The sequence below is a fragment of the Aquarana catesbeiana genome, linkage group LG03 (assembly GCF_042186555.1).
Source record: "Aquarana catesbeiana isolate 2022-GZ linkage group LG03, ASM4218655v1, whole genome shotgun sequence".
In the NCBI taxonomy this organism is placed as follows: domain Eukaryota; kingdom Metazoa; phylum Chordata; class Amphibia; order Anura; family Ranidae; genus Aquarana; species Aquarana catesbeiana.
The window spans coordinates 510062220-510083070 of record NC_133326.1 but is presented as its reverse complement, the minus strand read 5'-3'; the positions used below and the strand labels follow the sequence as shown (position 1 = coordinate 510083070).

General features: G+C 40.3%; 1 protein-coding gene across 4 annotated transcripts in view; it reads right to left on the bottom strand.

The window, feature by feature from the left end:
• GRIA1 (glutamate ionotropic receptor AMPA type subunit 1) overlaps positions 1 to 20851 on the bottom strand; it is a 462487-nt gene that overhangs the window by 223380 nt on the left and 218256 nt on the right. For all 4 annotated transcript variants that reach the window (XM_073621138.1, XM_073621139.1, XM_073621140.1 and 1 more), the window contains exon 3: positions 527 to 766. In XM_073621138.1, coding sequence (XP_073477239.1) covers positions 527 to 766 — 240 coding nt within the window. The remainder of the gene's footprint in view (positions 1 to 526; positions 767 to 20851) is intronic.

Here is a 20851-nt window from a genome sequence, read left to right as displayed (position 1 = left end):
ACTGCTATAGCTACTGCACTCCAAGCCAACCTCTGATCATGACAATGCAAATACTTGAATATCTATAGGCTGGCCATTGCTTCTCTTTAAAAGCAAATTAAATGGTTTGGGTTTAACTTTATTTTATAGTTTATATGTTTTTTTTAAACTGATGTTAATAAACAATAAACATATGACATTGGGCATTATAAGCTTTCTAAAGAGACAGCACTGCAGAAGCTGTGTACCTTCATATTATCTCTCTTTCTATGACTTAGCACAGTCTGAACTGTGCAGGGAGGGAAAGTGAGTGGAGGAAGTCACTTTTCTGACTTATTCACTTGTGTGTGCACATTTTGGCTTGAGCTTGTCAAATGGGTGGATCAGCAGCTGGATTGTTTAAAAGTCTAAACTGTATTAGGTACCTCATAAATAATGACGCATAATAAAATGTAAGACATCTATAAAGACAAAACAGTCCTAGGTACAATACAATGAGATCAGTTTATACAAGAAAAGGCCACAAAGCAACATAGATCTGTCTTACCTCGGTCTGCATCATAAATGTACACAAATTTTTTCCACTTGTAATACTCTATTACACTGATTAGGGCATCCTGAAGTTCCGGTCTGAGCTGCAGAACAAACTGATTGGAAGTGGCTACGGGGAAGCTGGGGGTTATAAAGCAGACGTGAAGAGCACCACAAAATGATGTCAACATGTTGACTGTCTTCCGGTCATAGAACCCGAATATGGCATACACTCCCTTGGCAAACTGTGAACAAACTGAGAGAAAAATAAATAAGGTTAGAAATAGGTCAGTATATAAACATATTATTCATTTTAGAGGTACAACACTACATCATCATAAGGTTAAAGCAGAACTCCATGTAAACAGTACAAGAAGACTATGGGGTTGATTCACTAAAACTGGAGAGTGCAAAATCTGGTACAGCTCAGCATAGAAACCAATCAGCTTCCAGTTTGTTTGTCAAAACTTAATTGAACAAGCTGAAATTATAAGCTGATTGGCTACCATGCACAGCTGCTCCAGATTTTGCACTTTCCTATTCTAGTAACTTAACCCCTGTACTTTGACTGTTACATTAAAACAGTGTAGTATGGTATAGAATATTGGTTTCAGCGAAAGTCCATTTAAATGTGCAAATTTCAGTCCTTTTAAAGGGTAGTGAATCAGTGTCATTGGTGGTCATTCGATAAAGCATTTACAACACTTTTCTGGCATTACAGTTGCTTTAAAAGTCCTGTGCCTTATTCAGAAAAGCCTTTTGAGATATTTGTGAAGAGGACTAATCTAGAGGTAATTAAAACCAACTCGAAGTTGACATACAAAGACATGCCACTATTCAGACTGTGGCCACTGTGTAATAAAGAGCAAAGCAGAAGCGGCTATGAATCTAATAGCTTCCTGCTTCAGGCTCCCTGGTGTTTAGGACCCTATTGGCTGCTAGCTGGCAACCAATGATACATCCCCGGACAGTTGCATGTAAACAAAGTGGCTGGGAATTCTTTAATGTTCATGTTTGATCAATGATGTCAGCAAGCATCCCTGCCCCATTGTGTATATTCAGATGCCGCCAGGGAATCTCCCTGCTGGCTCCTGAAAGGTGCCAGGAACAGAACATGGGAACCAAGTGTCTGAACTATGGACACTGAGTCTGAGTGCTACCCCCAGCATGCCTCAATAATCTAATTCTTGCACCTGTTGCTGAGGGAGACGTGACACAATTCTAAAAAGTGTCTACAAAACTCTTCATGAATTCCAGGGATTGCATGCAATTCTATGCAGGATACACCATAAACTACGTGTATATAATCCTGTATAATGAATAATGAATATAATGAATAAATACATCTACCCCTGTAAATTATTTCCAGATTTGAGTAGGAACATGGTATAAGGAACTTGAAGACATATTGATAGATTAAAAAAAGAAAATTATATATATATTTTTTTAGCAGAGACCCTAGGGAATAAAATGGCTATCGTTTTTGACTTTTAGGTCACACAGTATTTGCGCAGTGGCTTTTCAAACACAATTTTTTTGGAAAAAATACACTTTCATGAATTAAAAAACCAAAACAAAACACAATATATACCCCAATTTCTTTGTAAAACATGAAAGATGATGTTATGCCGAGCAAGTACCTAACATGTCATGCTATAAACATTTTTACAGGTTACCTCTAAATAGAGTTACAGAGGAGGTCTAGCACTACAATTATTGCTCTCGCTCTAATGTTCGCTGTGATACCTCACATGTGTGGTGCGAATACTGTTTACATATGTGTGCATGACTTACGTGTGCATTCGGATGGGGAGGATGGGAAAATGGAGGGGCTTTACTTTTTTTTTTTTTTTTTTTACACTGTCCCTTTATTTTTTTATTTTTTTGATCACTTCTATTCCTATTACAAGGAACGCAAACATCCCTTGTAATAGAAATAAGAAAGGCAGGTTCTCTCAAAAAAGACTCTAAATCTCTCCTTTACATTTAAAAAGCAAAAGATACAAAAATAACAAAAAAAACAGTAATCCCGAGAAACACCAGGCATCCCCTCCTGCCGCGTCTGAAAGTGATCCACAGTGGCTCTTTACCATGTGATCAGCTGATCACATGTAAACAGACATGCCAGTTATTGGCAGTCTTTTCTTCCCACAATGTGTCTGTTTGAGGAAAGGAGAGCCGTTACCCAGCAAGACTGTCAGTACATTGTTTACACTGATAATCAGGGCATTGTTTATCAGTGCCCTGATTATCAGTGCAGACCCATCAGTGCCGCCTATCAGTGCCCATCAGTGCCACCTTTCAGTGCTGCATATCAGTGCTCATCAATGCCACTTATCAGTGCACATCAGTGATGTCTATCTTTGCCCATTAATGCTGCCTATCAGTGTCCATCAGTGCCGCCTATTAGTGCTCATCAATACCGCCTAGCAGTGCCCATCAGTGCCACATATCAGTGCTCATCAATGCTGCCAATCAATGCCCATTAGTCCTGTCTATCAGTGCTCATCAATGCCCCCTATCAGTGCCCATCAGTGCTGCCTATCAGTGCCACATATCAGTGCTCATCGATGCCCCCTATCAGTGCCCATCAGTGCCACCTATCAGTGCTCATCAATGCCCCTTATCAGTGCCCATCAGTGCCACTTATCAGTGCTCATCAATGCCGCCTATCAGTACCCATCAGCAGGACTCTGAGCTGAGAGCATCTCTCTCATACAGCTGAGAGCCTGCACTGACAGTTCCCCCTCCCTCTTCCCTCGCACGGACAGGACACCCACCCCTCTCCTCCTGTGTGCACTGCGGAAAGTGTTAAGCTAGGCAGCTGAATGATCAAACTCAGCTGCTTAGATTCACATTCCCGCGGTGCACACAGGAGGAGAGGGGCGGGAGGAGAAGGAGCAGATCGGCTCTCTCCTGTCCTGTCCCTGCAAGGGAGGAGGACTGTCAGTGCAGGCTCTGAGCCGTATGAGAGATACACTCTCAGCTCAGAGCCCTACAGCAGGCAACCCCACTGGGGCCCCCCTACAATGGTGGAATGCTCCCCTTCACAGCTTTAACTCCATGACCCAGATCCCGGCAGCTTAGGGATGTCTCACTCTTGGGAGCAGCAGGTTGCTCGGCATCCTGTGATGTCAACATGTGTTCCCGAGCAGCTCAGTGTGGAGCTGGAAGAGAGGGGCCCAGGAGCAGCAGAGGGAAGCATATATACAGTAGGAATTTGATTCCTGCCTCCTGCAGCCGCTGAATGCCTGCAGGAGGGAAAGGAGGAGAAGCGGGCATTCAGTGGCTGCAGAAGGTGGAGCTTGATTCCGCTATATGCCACCCCTTCTATTCAACTGTACAAAGGGGCCTCACAGGCCCCCTGGAACATGGGGCTGAGTGGCAAGTGCGACCCTTGCGACCCCTGTAGCTACACCCCTGCCTACAGATTAAATAATATACACTGATTTGTGTTATTTTCACCAAAGGAATGAGGCAGTATACATTTTGACCTAAATTTATGAACAAAGATTTTTTATTTGCAAAATGTTTGAACCGAAACAAAGAAAAATGTGTTTTTTTTCTAAACTTTTCAGTCTTTTTTCTTTTATTAAGCAAAAAAAAAAAAAAAAGCAGCGGTGATTAAATACCACCAAAAGAAAGCTCTATTTGTGTGAAAAAAATGCCAAAGATTTCAAATGGGTACAGTGTTGCATTAACTGTGCAATTGTCATTCATAATATGACAGCACTGAAAGCTGAAAATTGGTCTGGACGGGAAGGGGTAAAGATGTCCAGTATTGAAGTGGTTAATATGAACAAACTTGAACTTTGTAAACTCACTTTGTAAAGATTCCCACACATTTACTTCCTTGAATACTGTGACAGGCATATAGCTATGCTCTGAGAGTGGGGACTGTTGTGTCACACATTGCACAGAGCCTGCCTTCTGAACTACAGAGGTGTTCAGGAGGCAGAGTCAGTAGAGAATCACTGCTTGTCGGTAGCAAGGTACAGTGGCGTCTCCAGCTTTCAAATTTAGGGGGGGCACATGGGGGGACAGGGACAAAAGTAGGGGGGCAACTATAAAGTGCATATATATATATATATATATATATATATATATATATATATATATATCCTGGGGCCCTTTACTACGACCCCACAACGGGCCCTTTCACATGTTCTGCAGTGAGCTCCCTTCCTACTGTATTGGGGTCCCCCAGGGTGGCAGAAAACAAGAGATATATGTCACCAGCATATCAAGAAAATATAAGGATCCAAAGCAGTGGGAGAACTATCAGGGTTGCAAAGGTTGTCTTGCCTCCGGGCCCTGGTGTTCTGCCACTGTGGGGTTCCCCAGCCTCCTCTTGCTGTCCTGCCCCTGCTATTGACAGCTCTGGTCTGGCATCTCTTGGAATTTACAGGCTGGTCCTCCTGTCCTAAGGACGGGAGAAATCAGTCTGTTTTTTCAGTAACTGAAAGTCCTGGTGGAGTCCTTCCTGCAACTCGCTCTTCTCCCTGCCAATGAGGATGCAGGTGAAGGAGCAGATCAGGCGGCCGTGGTTGTGTGAACGCTCGCATTATGCAGTGTCAGCGAGCAGGGGAGGGGGGAGGAATCACCCGCAGGAGCTGACTGGGGACTCTCTCCCTCTTAGACATTGATTTTTTGTAAAAAAAAAAAAAAAAAAAAATTTTTTTTTTTGGGGGGGGGGGGGGGCACATGGTGGGGCACAGCATAATGTTGGGGGGGTCAGGGCCCCCTCTGCCCCCCCCAGGGTCGCCATTGGCAAGGTACCATGGTATATGTAGTATGCAAAGCATGCAGGGAATCCAGAAAGTTGTGGAAAGAGATGGCCAGCAGAGAGGCAACACTCACAACACGAAAGGAAAATTTTCAAATAAGCTTATATTGGAATGTCAAATAGCTATTTTTTATCATTGCTATTACAATACTGATATTATAAAATAAAAGCCTATGCTATAGAACTCTTTTAACTTCTTCTTCTTCTTTCATGATTCAGACTCAGAATTCTCTGTATAGTGACGTTTTGGCAGAATGCCTTTTTTTCTAGGTGGATTTCTGATTTTGTTGGTGCCTAATGTTGCTGGGATAGAAAGTAATGGGAAATGGACAATTTTAGAATTGTTACCAAAATAAGAGAAATAGTAAACCAGAGACATCAGCTGCAAGAAAGGTGGTCAGATGAGATATTTTTTTTTTTTTTTGCACATAAACAAGCTAAAATATGAAAAGTGTCCCTTGTAGTTTTCCATTTGGGAATGATCTTAGTTCTTTCTTCTAGCCATTCCCTCCTCCCAAGTCAACTGACATGAATCATGTTGAAAATTCTTTTTTTTTTGTTTTGTTAGATTATGAGTCACACATCAGAGATTGCTCTGATCCTACCACTCATCCCTGACCTCCCGGTCACGTCACAACTCCAAGCTTATTCCAACACACAGATACTGCCATACTGTGCAGTGGGACCACCAAGGAAACAGATACATTCGATGTAACAACATCAAGGCATACATCAGCTTTGCTTGGAGACCAGATTCCCCAATTTAGTCTGCAAAAGAAGACTTTTTTAAAAATAACTTTTTTCCGTCTCTATGAAAAAGTTTTCCTGGAAAGAATATATGGGGCCATTGCAAATTTCGAAAACATAATCATGCCTCTGATGACGTCATTCTATTGAAACACATCAGGTTGGGTCTAGGGACAACGGCAGGCATTCTGCTGAGCACATAGCAGGATTTGTGAGTCTGAAGCTTTTATCAATGTGCCCGGTTCAGTGATTTCTTACATATACTTAGGTTTATAGTGCTGAGAGCACACTTTTATATTTGATTGTACTGGATTTTATACTTTTAAGCTTTCACTATAAATTGTCCAGTAAAATAACAAGCTTTTTCACTGTTCCTTAAAGTGTATGTAAACCCACTCTCATCCTTTCTAAACTACTGCCATAGTGCTGATCTATAAGGATATACATGCCTCCTGCATGTATCTTTACCTGTCAAATGTCTCCACACTGTCTGTTATGAGATCCAAAAAACTGCATATTCTGTGGGTGGGTCTGTTGTCTGGATCTTGGTGGGTGGAGTTGTGATGTCAGTAGACTCCCCGCCCACCTCTACACTCCCCTTGTCAACATGCATTTTCTCCTGTTTATTTCTTACACTGAACTTCTGCTGGTCTTGTGGATTATGCCCCATGATCACTAACATCCAGAAGAAAGGAATGCCTCTGTCACACTCGTGCATGAGCTATGTAAGTCACCTGTCACTCACAGCAAGGGGGAGAAACAGACATCTATTTCTCTGTCTGACTGTTTTATCTCACAGAAAAAAAAAGACAAGAGGATTGCTCAGAGCTAGATTAACTCCTTTGTGGCAAGACCGGGCACAGATGACATGAAACCCTATACTGTACAAGGTACAGGCCTTAATTAAAAAAAATTGGGGTTTACATCCACTTTAATTACATGATTTACTGATGGCATAATTGGGGATTGTATATTTAAGACTTCTATTAGATATATATTGTTTTAAACAAGATGGAAGGAGATTTTTGATTTATAGAGACATTGCTTGAATATTGGAGGATATTACATAAGCGCTGAATGGCTTACCTATATGAGATAGTCAAAAAGTTGCAATGAGTTTTAGTCCATCTGGTGGAAGCATTTTGCGTGAGTGTACTGATGCACACCTGCTGATGTAACTTTCTAATTTCAAGAGAAAGAGCAACAATATTATGTGGACTTTTTTTATAGTATTTTGTTTCTATGTTTTTGTAATAATTATTTATAGGTATAGTGAGTAATATGAATTTGTATGTGTATTATATAGACCTTTCACCAGGGGTGCTCAACCTTTTGAAGAGTGCAGGTCACTTAAAGCAGAAGTAAACCCATTGATTTAACAATTTAAACAAAAGTTTCCATTTCCATCACATGCTGGGAATATAATTGTCATATTGCTTGTGCTCTCAACCGAACTGTCAAACCATCCAGTGGCTGGTGTCATAACTAAACACATGTGAAGCATCATGGCAGTTGATGATTAACCACTTTAGCCCCGGAAGGATTTACCCCCTAATGACCAGGCCATTTTTTGCGATACGGCATTACGTCATTTTAACTGACAATTGTGCGGTTGTGCGACACTGTACCCAAATAAAATTGATGTTTTTTTCCCCACAAATAGTGCTTTCTTTTGGTAGTATTTGCTTATTTCTGTGGTTTTTATTTTTTGCACTATAAATAAAAAAAGACCGCCAATTTTGAAAAAAAAAATATATTTCTTACCTTTTGCTATAATACATATCCAATAAAAAATGTAAAAAAAACTAATGTATTCATCAGTTTAGGCCAATATGTATTCTTCTACATATTTTTAGTTAAAAAAATTGGCAATAAGCGCATATTGATTGGTTTTCACAAAAGTTATAGCGTCTACAAAATAGCGGATAGGGTAAAATAAATAAGAAAAAAAATGTTTTATATGCGCCCCGTCCCACTGAGCTCGCGTGCAGAAGCGAATGCATAAGTGAGTAGCGCCCGCATATGAAAACGGTGTTTAAACCACACATGTGAGGTATCGCCATGATCAGTAGATTGAGAGCAATAAGTCTAGCCCTAGACCTCCTCTGTAACTCCAAACATGCAACCTGTAGAATTTTTTAAACGTCGCCTATGGAGATTTTTAAGGGTAAAAGTTTTACTACGAGCGGGCGCAATTTTGAAGCGTGACATGTTGGGTATCAATTTACTCGGCATAACATTATCTTTCATAATATAAAAAAATTGGGCTAACTTTACTGTCTTATTTTTTAATTCAAAAAAGTGGATTTTTTCCCAAAAAAGTGCACTTGTAAGACCACTGCGCAAATACTGTGTGACAGAAAGTATTGCAACGACCGCCATTTTATTCTCTATGGTGTTAGAAAAACATATATATAATGTCTGGGGGTTCTAAGTAATTTTCTAGCAAAAAAAAATGTTTTTAACTTGTAAACAACAAATCTCAGAAAGAGGCTTGGTCCTTAAGTGGTTAAGTGGTTAAACAGAGGCCAAGATGGCAGCTTCCTTTGCTGAAAATGATTGTAAGGTTTACTTTTGGTAACCGGTCGCAAGCCACAATGAAATGAAATGCTTCAGAATTTCAAATTTTTTATTTTGAATAACATAATGAACATTTTCCTCCTGCAGCCGCTGAATGTCAGCAGGAGCAAGAGGAAGAGGAGGAGAAGCCAGCTTTCAGTGGTTGCAGGAGGAAAATGTAGAGGATTGGTTTGTGTATATGCCGCCCCCACCGCCCCTACTGTCCAAGTGTAAAACAGAATGTGACAGGGAGGCCGCACAGGCCCCCTGGAGCATTGGGCAGGGTCTCCATTGCGACCCCTGATGCTACGTCAGTGGTTGGGCTGTGTGGTAAAAACACGTCTCAACTATGGTTACTGCTTTTCAAACCGCTAAACGAGCCCTTACTGTCCTGAGCCCCCTATAAGACTGCTTTCACACTGATGCGCTGCGGTTTACCCAGGAGTGGTGCACTTTCAGAAAGTGCACAACACCCCAAGATATAATAGAAGTCTATGGCAAAGCGAGGCTAACCCGCAGGAAAGCTGCATGTGCATTGTGCTGCACCCACGGATCAGTGTGAAAGGCCCAATAGTTGTTAACCTTTTTATAGGTGCTAATATGCCCATTGCAAAAGCACACTGTATGTGTTGTTCAACCACTTCAGCCCCAGAAGGATTACCCCCTTCCTAACCAGGCCATTTTTTGCGATATGGCACTGCATCGCTTTAACTGACAATTGTGCAGTCATGCGATGTTGTATACAAACAAAATTTACATCCTTTTTCCCCACAAATAGAGCTTTCTTTTGGTGGTATCTGATCACCTCTGAAGTTTTTATTTTTTGCGCTATAAACAAAAAAAGAGCGACAATTTTGAAAAAAAAACAACATTTTTACTTTTTGCTATAATAAATATCCTCCCAAAAAATGTAAAAAAAACTAATTTCTTCATCATTTTAGGCCAATATGTATTCTTCTACATATTTTTGGTAAAAAAAATCACAATAAGCGTTTATTGATTTGTTTGCGCAAAAGTTATAGCATCTAAAAAATAGGGGATATATTTGTGGCATTTTTATTATTCTTTTTTTTTTTTTACTACTAATGGCGATGATCATCGATTTTTGGCAGGACTGTGACATTGCGGCAGACAGATCGGATACTTTTGACACTTTTTTGGGACCATTGACATTTATACAGAGATTAGAGCTAAAAAAAAAAGCCAATAATTACTGTATAAATGTCACTGGCAGGGAAGGGGTTAACACTAGGGGGCGATCAGTGGGGTTAAGTGTTCCCTAGGGAGTGTTTCTAATTGTGGGGGGGAGTGAACTGACAGGGAGTAGAGAGAGAACGCTGTTCCTGATTACCAGGAACAGCAGATCTTTCTCTACTTCCCTGACAGAACAAGGATCTGTCGGTTTACATTGACAGATCCCTGTTCTGGCTCTCTGAGGAGCGATTGTGGGTCGCTGGCAGACATCGCAGCCGCCGGCTACAAGCATCGGCTCCGGCGTTGAGCCGCGGGCGGGTCCCCTTTAGCTCTTAAAGCGGCCGACGTACACCTACAACAAGACCTACGAGCTGAGAGCAATTCTGGCAGATCAACAGGTGCATTTGTAAGGTCTTTATAGAGATAAAACATGGAAAATTGTCATTAGTTTAGAGGTAACCCGAAATAATGGACCTAGAACTATCGTTCTCACTTCAGCGTTCTTGGTGATGTGTAACATGTGTAGCGTAATTTACATTCTTGTGTGTAGGCACCCCTGATAGTGTTTAAATTCATATGTGCATATATGTGGGGGAGCTCAAAATTTTTTTGAGGACCTTTAATTAGCATCTTCCCTGGCCCTAGCCAGAGATGTGACAGCAAAGACTAAAAGTGACATGTTTTCACACCTAAGTCCCCCATCTGGATTTCTTACTGACAATATTTCTGAGTAAGAGGGAATCATTTTCCAGAAATGTAGATGTGCTGCCTGGCCCTCTATGGTCCTGTCTTGATGATGTCACCCCTGAGACTCCTCTTCTGGATCCTGTGAGTAACCTATTGCTAAAAAGCCAATGGACACCTTAAGAAGGACCCCACCTTAAGTAAAACAAAGAAAAAAGAAGACTGGGACTGAAGTATCACCTGGTCACTGATTTAGAAGAGTAAAAGAGGGATTTAGATATTAGACATTATAATTAGAGGTAGGTGGTGGGGTTAGGGGGAGCCTCTAGTTAAGCTTTAAGAATTTCCTTTATAGCTGAACTTCAGGATCATCATATTTTGTCTAAATACAAGAGTAATGTGTCTTTTTTTATTTGAACCTTGTTGTGCCTTGTTTACTTCTTCCAGATTTGTGTAGTAATCCAGTGTGAAACGTTTCCTCTGTGTAGGAGCTTCCTGTAATAAAGACAGCACTTAAAGGTTGGAGATCGCGCTGAGCTGACTCACTCAGTTGAGGGTCATCTGTGAATGGGTGATGGTGGGGCGGGTTGGGAGAGTTTGCTCCGCATAATTCTGGCCCAACTTAACAGAAGGGTGGCGGTGGGCCCTTTTGAGGGGCTTGGGCTGCTATCTCTGGGTATGGCCACAAGGCCGTTCCCACATAGAGGTAGGTAAACGGAGTGCCCGGTATCGAATTAGAAGCAAAATGGAGGTGAATATGTAGTAAATTTATTTAAAGTAGCAAAAACTGATCAAGTCAACATGTTTCGGGGCAACAAAGACTCCTCCTTCTTCAAGGCTGCTGCTGTATGTTAATGGTGAGTGGGGATATATCCCAAATTTGGTGGTGGCAGCATAGTCAATGTCATAGTCTATGCTGCCACCGCCAAATGAACCAGCAACTGTCCAGATTTTGGTATCACAGACAGGCCAATTTGGGATATATCTCCACTCACAATTAACATACAGCAGCAGCCCTGAAGAAGGGGAAGTCTTTGTTCCCCTAAAACACGTTGGCTTGATCAGTTTTTGCTACTTCAATAAATTGACTACATATTCACCTCCATTTTGCTTCTAATTGGATACCGGGTGCTCTGTTTACTTACCACTACATGTAATAAAGACAGGTCACTGCTGCTCTTTCTCCATGTGCCAAGTGACTAGTCATGTCCTCGCTTCCCTCCTGTAGTTTTCTACAGGCAGCCTGTAGTGGGTGGGGCTTGCCGGGTCCCTACCTCAGCTCTTCTCTCTGCACAGGCTATGCACAGCACAATGACAATGTCACTGCTATTTTTACAGGTAATATCTGGGTTTGCAAAGGCACTTGGTGCACACAAAGTGGATGAACGCGACCATGTGAAGGTAAGTGCAATGTGATGGTATTTCTGCATTTTACCACTTACCATAGGAGGGACAAGATCAACTTACATTTTGGACATGTATCAAATCCAAACAGGGATTGAAAGGATGGTAATTCTGTGAGTTTTTTTTTTTTTTTTCTATTGAGCTTGATGGCCTTTGATGTAGTATTTAAGCTCCTCTCTGCAGGTCATAGAGAATCATTCCAGCCCTCTTTCCACCCTCCTAAAACAACAGTTCTGCTGCAGAAGTAATCCCTCTCCACGGTGACATTGAGGGAGGGTATCATTAAGACGGTGTCAGATTCTGGCATTTTATTCATAACGGTGTACACTTCACAGATCCTTTGATCATCTTTGTTCTAAGCTACTCTGCCCCCATGCCCTGCTCTGCTACTTAAAGTCTAAGTGAATGCAAATCACGACTACGAAATCTGTGTGCCCACATCACAATGTTCATTCCTTTTTTCCTGGCCTATCTGCCTATTTCTCCCATCAGAACCTCCACCTCTGTAGATCAATGGCAGATTGAAATAAAAAGAGCAGCTTTTTTTCTTACGGAGCTCTAGAAGCTAGGTATAGCAGCTAGATGCTGCAATATTCAAATGTTTAGATAACCAATTAAATACACATCTACCGAATGGCCCTAGGGCATTTTGTCACATTCAATTAAAAACCTTCCTGTTTTGTGAGAAACAAGTTCTCAGCATTAAGTCTTGGAAATGTTAAAGAACCAAAACGTGATGGTTGCTTTTTAAGCTAAGAAGGTAGCACATTTTTATTTTAATGATGTTCTTATCACAGTGTGACCTATATAACCATAATAGGTAGACACTAGGACCAGCTTAACAAAATGTTAGGGCTGAGAACGTATTGAAAAGGATTATTTAATAATTAATATCTACAGGTTACAGACCTGAAAACATGCATCCAGTGTGGCTTTCCAAACTGATTAGTTGTAGCATAATCAAGACCTTTGGTCTTGTAGAAGTACTATCTGTAATCTCCCAACAGTTCAGTAACCAGAAAGGATTGCCTTCTTCTGTTACCTGGGTCTTACTTTTGGAACCCCTTCCTCGCCAAGTTCACTTGAAGATAGTTGCCACACTAAATACTAAGAGAAACATTAGCTAATCTAGACACAACTTTCTCCAAAATATTGACTCTAGGAGCCTGTGCTTGAAATCACAGTCTTATGTTTTATTTTTTGGTCAGTCTGATCAGTCTGAACTATACAAGTACTCCCAAAAGTGACAAGTATGGTAGAGAAAGCATGGCAAACAAGAAAAGCACAAATCCCAACTTTTAAATTTTGGTTAGGCAAGGATTACAAGTCAAAATTATTTAATTGGTTTACAAACCTTCTAAATTCATAAGTGTGAATGGTATGAGTATGACCACCTCAATTACAGATATTAAGGCAATAAAATCACAAGTTGATGCGTTTTACAGATTTACTGGGCTTCTTTAGGACCTCTGTAGTAGCTGAAGAAGCAGAGGAAATCCGTGAAATGCACTGACCTATGATTATAATATGCTTTAATATTTGTAATTGAGGTGGTCATACTCATACGATTCACGTTTATGCACTAATAAGGTTTCTAAACCAATTAAATAATTTTGATGAATTGTAATCCTTGCTTAAACAATTTTTTTTTGGTTTTTGTATTTTATATATATTTTAATTAATTTAATTCAGTTAATTCATTAGATTCAAATAATTCAATTTAATGAATTTCAATCTATGTTTAAACACATTTTGTATTTTTTATATACAGTATATTTTAGTTTTTTTTTAAGATGTGTCCATATGTATTTTTTGAGTACTATATTTACTGTCTCTTTTCTACAATTTCCACTACCCAAATATTTTTTACTTTAAACATAAATGTAAAAGGCTAGGGAATGTAAAAAAAAAAGTATTTTACAGTATGTGGGTTTACCTGTGTTAGGCTTCATTCCATAGAGGCAACATCTCTGTATCCACATCTCAATGTGTATTCCAGAATAATGTACATTTACTGCTTTTGGTTCATTTACTTGTTATGGGAGGAGCATCGCTGTTAATTGTGACTTTTGGGAGTATGTGTACACTTCAGTCAAATCCACCAAACAATAAATCAAAGATTGTGATTTCAATCACAGGCTCCCAGTGTCACTATTTTGGGGAAAGCTTGAGAAGATTGGATCCTTTTTCACCTTTTTCCTGGTTAGTGTGGAAGCTATCTTCTAGTGATGTTATACGTTCCAGGAGTCTTCATGGGCATTTTTATTTCATCTGGAGGAGGGGCTTTCTCAGCTAAGCACACCCTCTTGCTTGCATGCCTGAGCCAAGGGCAGGTGGATTCCAGGAAGAAAATGCAATTTGAATTGTCTGCTCTTACTGATGATGGCCACGGCTAGAAATGCTGGGGGGGGGGGGTCTTGGTTTCAAAGTGATTTTTTGACATGGCGACATTAATGGGATGAGGAATTTTGATTGAATATTAAAAATGAACTTAATAATGTTTTAAGTTTGTGGTGTTCAATTATAGCTAAGTTTCGCTTTACAAAACCCTTTCTACAATTTCCTCTTTTGATGTAATTTTGGGATGATAGTACTTTAAGAATATTAGAAATTCTGTGCCATTCAAATAATATAAATAGTAACTGGAATATTTATCAAGAGTTCTATGCAAGAAAAACCTTCTATATCCATGAACATTGGCATGAAATCATTACTAAAGAATGCAGTATTTAGTCAGTCAATTCCAGGGGCAAGAAATCAGTGATTACAGTAGAACATGCCACCACCTACACTTCATATATTTAAATGTAATGAAAGGAAGGGGGCCATAAACTGGCATACATTCCAAAACATTATTTGGAGTAGAAGTAGACTACATTCAGATATATCACATGAATTAAACCCTAAAAGCTCTCCAAAGTTGTACTCTCCCACTCTCTCCTTGGGACATGTATGTCTTTTACAGGTATCAATTGATAGGACATTTCACCAACTAAAAAACTTCAAGACCAGTAGGTGGCTACACATTGCTCAAGTTTCACACAGATTTTTGACCCTCTCATCTCTAGTCACAAGACTCTCTGATTCAGTAATATGCAGCTATCTCCTATTGAGTAGGACTACTACATACCAGTGAACCAAGGGATGTGGATGATGCAGTGTGTGTAATTGGGGAAGTGTTGTGTCTGGAGATCCAGAGAGAGATATGGTCCTACATTGCAATTGCACTTAAATCATGCTAACTAGGGTGATATTCCATCAAAAAGTTTATAAAACCAAAAGTAATAAAAGTACAATAGTTTGTAAAACATTTTAGGATTGCAATACTGAGATGTTGTTCTCAAAAGTTCTGTTTCTATTTTCCTGGTTATTTTGAATTTTTCAGTCAAGCATCAAGGTAATCCCAAAATAAAGATGCATTTTGGATTGCTACATATCGAAGGACTGAGTGTATGTGATACATTTCAGGCAGATTGTGATTGCTAAATCTCCTGAATGCACACATTTTGGTTTATTCCATCTGGGGAGAATTGCAAGGATCTCTGTAGTTTAGCTAAATTGGGCACCATTTCAAGTAAACCTGTTGCTTTGCTTCTACACGGGCAAAGAACAGCTTCACTTTAGGGCACCTGTGGAAATTAGAAAAAGGACAATTGGTTCCCCTGGGGTGGGATTTTAGAGGCATTACCACAAAAAGGATATTAATAGTAAGAAAAATATTTTATTACAAAATACAAAAATATAACACACAATGTATCAGAATAAAACATTAGCACACATGAAAAATACATATGTATAATTGCATCGAGAATGACATGCAGGTAACAAAAAATGTATATATGTCACACAAGACAATAAATGAAAACAGACCAATGATAAAAGATGGAGTGGGTCTCACTAAACATACCTATAAATAAGTTTAGTGAGACCCACTCCATCTTTTATCATTGGTCTGTTTTCATTTATTGTCTTGTGTGACATATATACATTTTTTGTTACCTGCATGTCATTCTCGATGCAATTATACATATGTATTTTTCATGTGTGCTAATGTTTTATTCTGATACATTGTGTGTTATATTTTTGTATTTTGTAATAAAATATTTTTCTTACTATTAATATCCTTTTTGTGGTAATGCCTCTAAAATCCCACCCCAGGGGAACCAATTGTCCTTTTTTTGCTATTAAGGGATGTGGCATACCTTTTTTGTTTACTACTTCTGGTCAGAGCTCCTTTGTTCCTGTGGAAATTAGATTCCGATCTGGTGAGTTTTTAACCACATGACAATTCATTTACGATGGGAAAATGGTGTAGACTTCTGTAGAAGTGTTTTTGGAGGGGCAAACATACATTTAGACTTGCCCGGATTTGGGTTTTAATATGCCATAATTTACATAAAAAAACTATACTGTATGTGTTTCATGAATTTTGATTATTTTCTGAAGTGATGCAGCTCCGTAGGATATACATCTGGCTCTTTTAAATGATGATAGTAAATAATAATAATATGTACTTTTTACTATCGGAGTTCTATAATAATGTCAGCGCATCTGATTGTCTAGTTCAAAGCTACATCTCAGGGTGCCCTTTTTATCTTTCCATGAGAAAGACAGACTCTGTGGGGCCAAAAGCCGCATTCTCCATTAGACGGTACATATTTCTTTCTGAAGATCAGAACAAAGCCAAATTCTTTGTTTTTTCCACTTCCCAAAAGCAGCATCAAAGAAACAATCATTTTCTCAGTGCAAGCTCCCTTTCCATTCTCTGTTTTCTCTCTCTCCTCTCTCTCTGTGCCTGGCTAATTCCTACTTCCCCAGGCAAATATCATTGTTTTAATTTATATTATCAATTAACAATTACAAAATGACTCCATTCTTATCTTGGGTGCCTACAGTTAGTTTCTGCTGGATATTTGCCTGGACAAATTAAGCAAATTAACCTATTTTGCCTGTAGTTTTTACAGCTTCATTTCTCTGCAGTCGACATGTTATTGCAAGATGGAGATTAACACTTTAGGGTCAGGATTGTGCTGCCGGATACATGTGGAGTTCAACTGTTGTACAACATGGACAATTTTAGTAAATTCATCTGCAGTTTCACCAAACACTTCCCAAAAGGACCCTCTACAAGGTGCAACATTGAAGAGTAAAAAATACATGCCTTGGTCATGTAGCAAAAAATTGGGCAGCACAGTGGCTAAGTGCTTAGCCCTTCTTCCTAGCAACAGTAGAACTGTCAGTTCAATCCGAACCATGGCACTGCTTACAAGGAGTTTGCATGTTCTCCCTGTGCCTGTGTAGGTTTACTCCCACATTCCAAAGACATGCTGGTAGATAAATTGGCCTTAGAACGTGAGTTAGGGACCTTGGACTGTAAGCTTCTTGAGGGCAGGGACTGATGTGATTGTACAATATATATGTAAATTTACAGTGCTGTATAAATACATGTAATGATAATAAATTGTGGTTCTGGTCACAAGACCAAAATCCGAGGCATGAGGTCTCTGTTGTAGGGCAGAATCCGCATTCAAACTGGCTGATCATCCCCTTTAGCAAAGATCACATGACCAAATGCTTAGGATTCTTCCTTGTACCTCATTAGATTAATCATTCTTTACATTTTCTTAGACAAACAGACAAAAATATTTTTAACGCATTTTTAGCTTCCACAAGGACCCTAAACATGTTTTGGTTATGTTACATATTATACTAGTAAATGGACAAACAATAAATGTGTACATTGTTTCACACCATGCTTCAATGGCTTTAACTTGATGATTAAAAAATCCTATTAAAATCACTCCATCCATGAAAGCAGATACTCAGGGGTATCCAACAAGTTGTATATTGTAATACTGGTGTCTCTTTGCTCTTTTACAAATGGTAGGAGTATATGGCACAATGAAATTCACTAAGGTATAATTTTAGGTGTAATTATTTTATGAGCACAACATTAAAAAAAGCAATCTAATGGCTTTACTGCTGCTTCTGAATAGGGGAATAAAGGGTAAACTATAATACTTTTTTTATATTAGAAAATTTCAAGAAGATTCCCCCTTTGTAATGGAGAAAATGGAATAAAGCTTCATCATATGATTGTTTGGGTAGTGCCTTTAAGTGTCACAAAAACTGAGAAATTCTGGGACCCAGCAGCATAAAATTAAAGGAAGGGTGGATATTTCATTGTCCATCCTGCTCACCGGTGGCAACTTAAAAGAAAGTTGTGGTGAGAAAGATGAAAAGAAAACACACAGCAACTGAGTGTGAGCTGCATGGATTCAAGTGCCTTCTGACAAACAGTGACTGCTACTTCAGCATGTCTACAATAGTAGCAGTTGTACAGATAAGGTTTTAAAAGACAAGTTCGGGATTTTTTTCCCCCAGAATCATACTTACCTAGGTGGATGCAGAATCAGTCCAATGCTACATCTGTCCCCTCCCCGGCTCTAAGATTGAGAATCGAGTGATCAAACACCGTTGATCGCTTGGTTCTCAGAACTCTTTGGGTAGAGAGCTGGTGAATGTCATTCATCAGCTCTCTGCTCTGCCCACCCCCGCGCTCACTGGAGTGCTGGGCTATGAAGGGAGCAGGAGCAGCTGGCTCAGGCTCTCAGCAGCTAGCTGAGAGCCTAAGCTGGGGGCCGGTCCAGGGTTGTGGGCGGATACCAACCATATTGTCGCAATCTTGCCCTAGCCTGGATCAGCTCTGTGACATCAGCAGCCAGCGGGATTCAGCCTACTGTCTGCTGAAAACGGGTCATAGGAGTGCAGAACAAACTGCACTCCTGTGACCCACAGATGTACAGCTAAATAAGCTTTGGCTGTACTTCTCCTTTAAGTATTTTGCTGCTTTTCAAACTATGTCATTGAGGTAATGCAAACGTTACCATGTGCCTAACCACAAACATATGTCAATGCACATTAAGTGCAATGTGGCACCATTCATTCTGAATGACACCCCAGTGCCCTGTGCGATGGACATGCATTGCAGCGCAATGACGCACTAAAGTGAGTTGCAGTGTTCTGCCATGGCAGTGTACTGCACTGCAATGCCCGTCCGTTGACAAGCTGTGTTGGGGCATCATTCAAATGAATGGCACTGCATCGCCCCCACACATGTAACATACTTTACTATACACTGCAGAAAAGTACATTATCACAACAATAGAGTCTGAAAAGGCCCTCGGCCTTAGACAACTTGAAAAACATCAAAAGCTGATTTAAAAATGGACTGAGTCAGGTGGAAAATTATCGTCTGAATACTGACTGCATCCTATTCACTGTTCGTCAGGGACACTGTATTCAAGCAGCTGTGGGTGCTGTGGTTGATAAATTCAATAACTGGCTTTGGAGATTCCTCCATCCATCTGTTTAGCGTGAATGAGGGAATCAATTGATTTTCTCTCGTTTAACCCATGGGCTAAACAAGAGAAAATCTATCCATGTATGTCTAGCTTAAGTCATCCTTCTGAGATAATAATTCAGCTCCTGGGTACCATCTCTTTTACTTGGGTTTTCTGCTCTGAAAGTTTTATAGTTGGTGGATTTCTCCAGGGTAAGAGCTAAATGCAAATATGAAATAAATATAAGGCAGCTTTTTTACCTGCCAAAAGAATTTGTATTTCTGTTCATCCAGTCCTGAGATTTACACAACCCCACCACAGAGTAAACCAAGGCTGCTGACTTGAATTTTCTCTACTGCAGTTAAGCATTTAGGTCACCTACGTCCCACATTCTGAATACAGTTACTTTGGAAGAATTATCTTCTTCTCAAGGAAACTAGAGATTCACTTCAAACATGTGCTAATAAAATAGCCTATACTGCTAAATCAGCAGTGAAAACAATGCCTAAATATCAATAGCTCTGTTGAACTTAACCACTTGACGTTCACGCTATAGCTGAAAGCGCGGACCTCAAATGCCAGGAGGGGGTCCATATACGTCCTCCTGTTCTTGCGCCGCCCACGCGCCCCAGGGAGTGTGCTCTGTGATCACCGAGTTCTTTGAACTCAGCTGATCACATAGCAAAGTAAAGGGCCAATGACAGCAGGCCCTTTACCACGTGATCAGCTGTCAGTCAATGACAGCTGATCATGTAAGTAAACAGAAGCCTGTTACTGTTTTTTTTTTTCTCCACGCTGTCAGCGTGAAGAAAAGGATAAAGGCGGTAACTGGCTTCTGTTAGAGGGACATCGGTCCCCTAAGTGCCAAATAATCAGTGCCCTCCAGTGCTACAAATCTGTACCCATCCGTATTGCTAATCGGTGCCACCAGTGTCCATCAGTGCTGCCAATCAGTGCCCATCAGTCCCTCATCACCAGTGCCTCCTGATCAGTGCCCACCAGTGCACATCAGTGCTACCTATCAGTGCCCACCAGTGCCAGTTATCAGTGCCACCTATCAGTGCCACCCATCAATGCAGCCTCATCCGTGCCTACTTATCAGTCCCCATCAGTGCCGCCTATTAGTGCCCATCAGTGCAGCCTATCAGTGCCCATCAGTGAAGAAGAAAAATTACCTGTTTGCAAATTTTTATAATAAAATATGAAAAATAAATTTGTTTTGTTTTTTCAAAATGTTCTATTTTTTTGTGTATTTAGCAAAAAATAAAAAGCCCAGTGGTGATTAAATACCACCAAAAGAAAGCTCTTTAAGCTATTAATGTCTAAACCCCTGGCAACAAATGTGTTCCCCCCCCCCCCAGGTGAAAATGTCCAAATTGGAACCAATTAGCCATTTTCCCTCCCCAGTGTCATGTGACTGTCATGGTTATGCAATAGAGTTTTCTCTGTCAGCTTACCTGTCTCCATGTGTTCATCTCTAAAGACCAGCTGCCTCTCACCTGACTGGTTTTATAACCTCTCCTCTAAGCATGGCCCCACCCCAGGCCCTATCAGGGAACCCTATATTAACCTGTGCACTGCAAGCCAGCAGTGCTGATCAACCATTGTGTGTTAGCCTCCATTT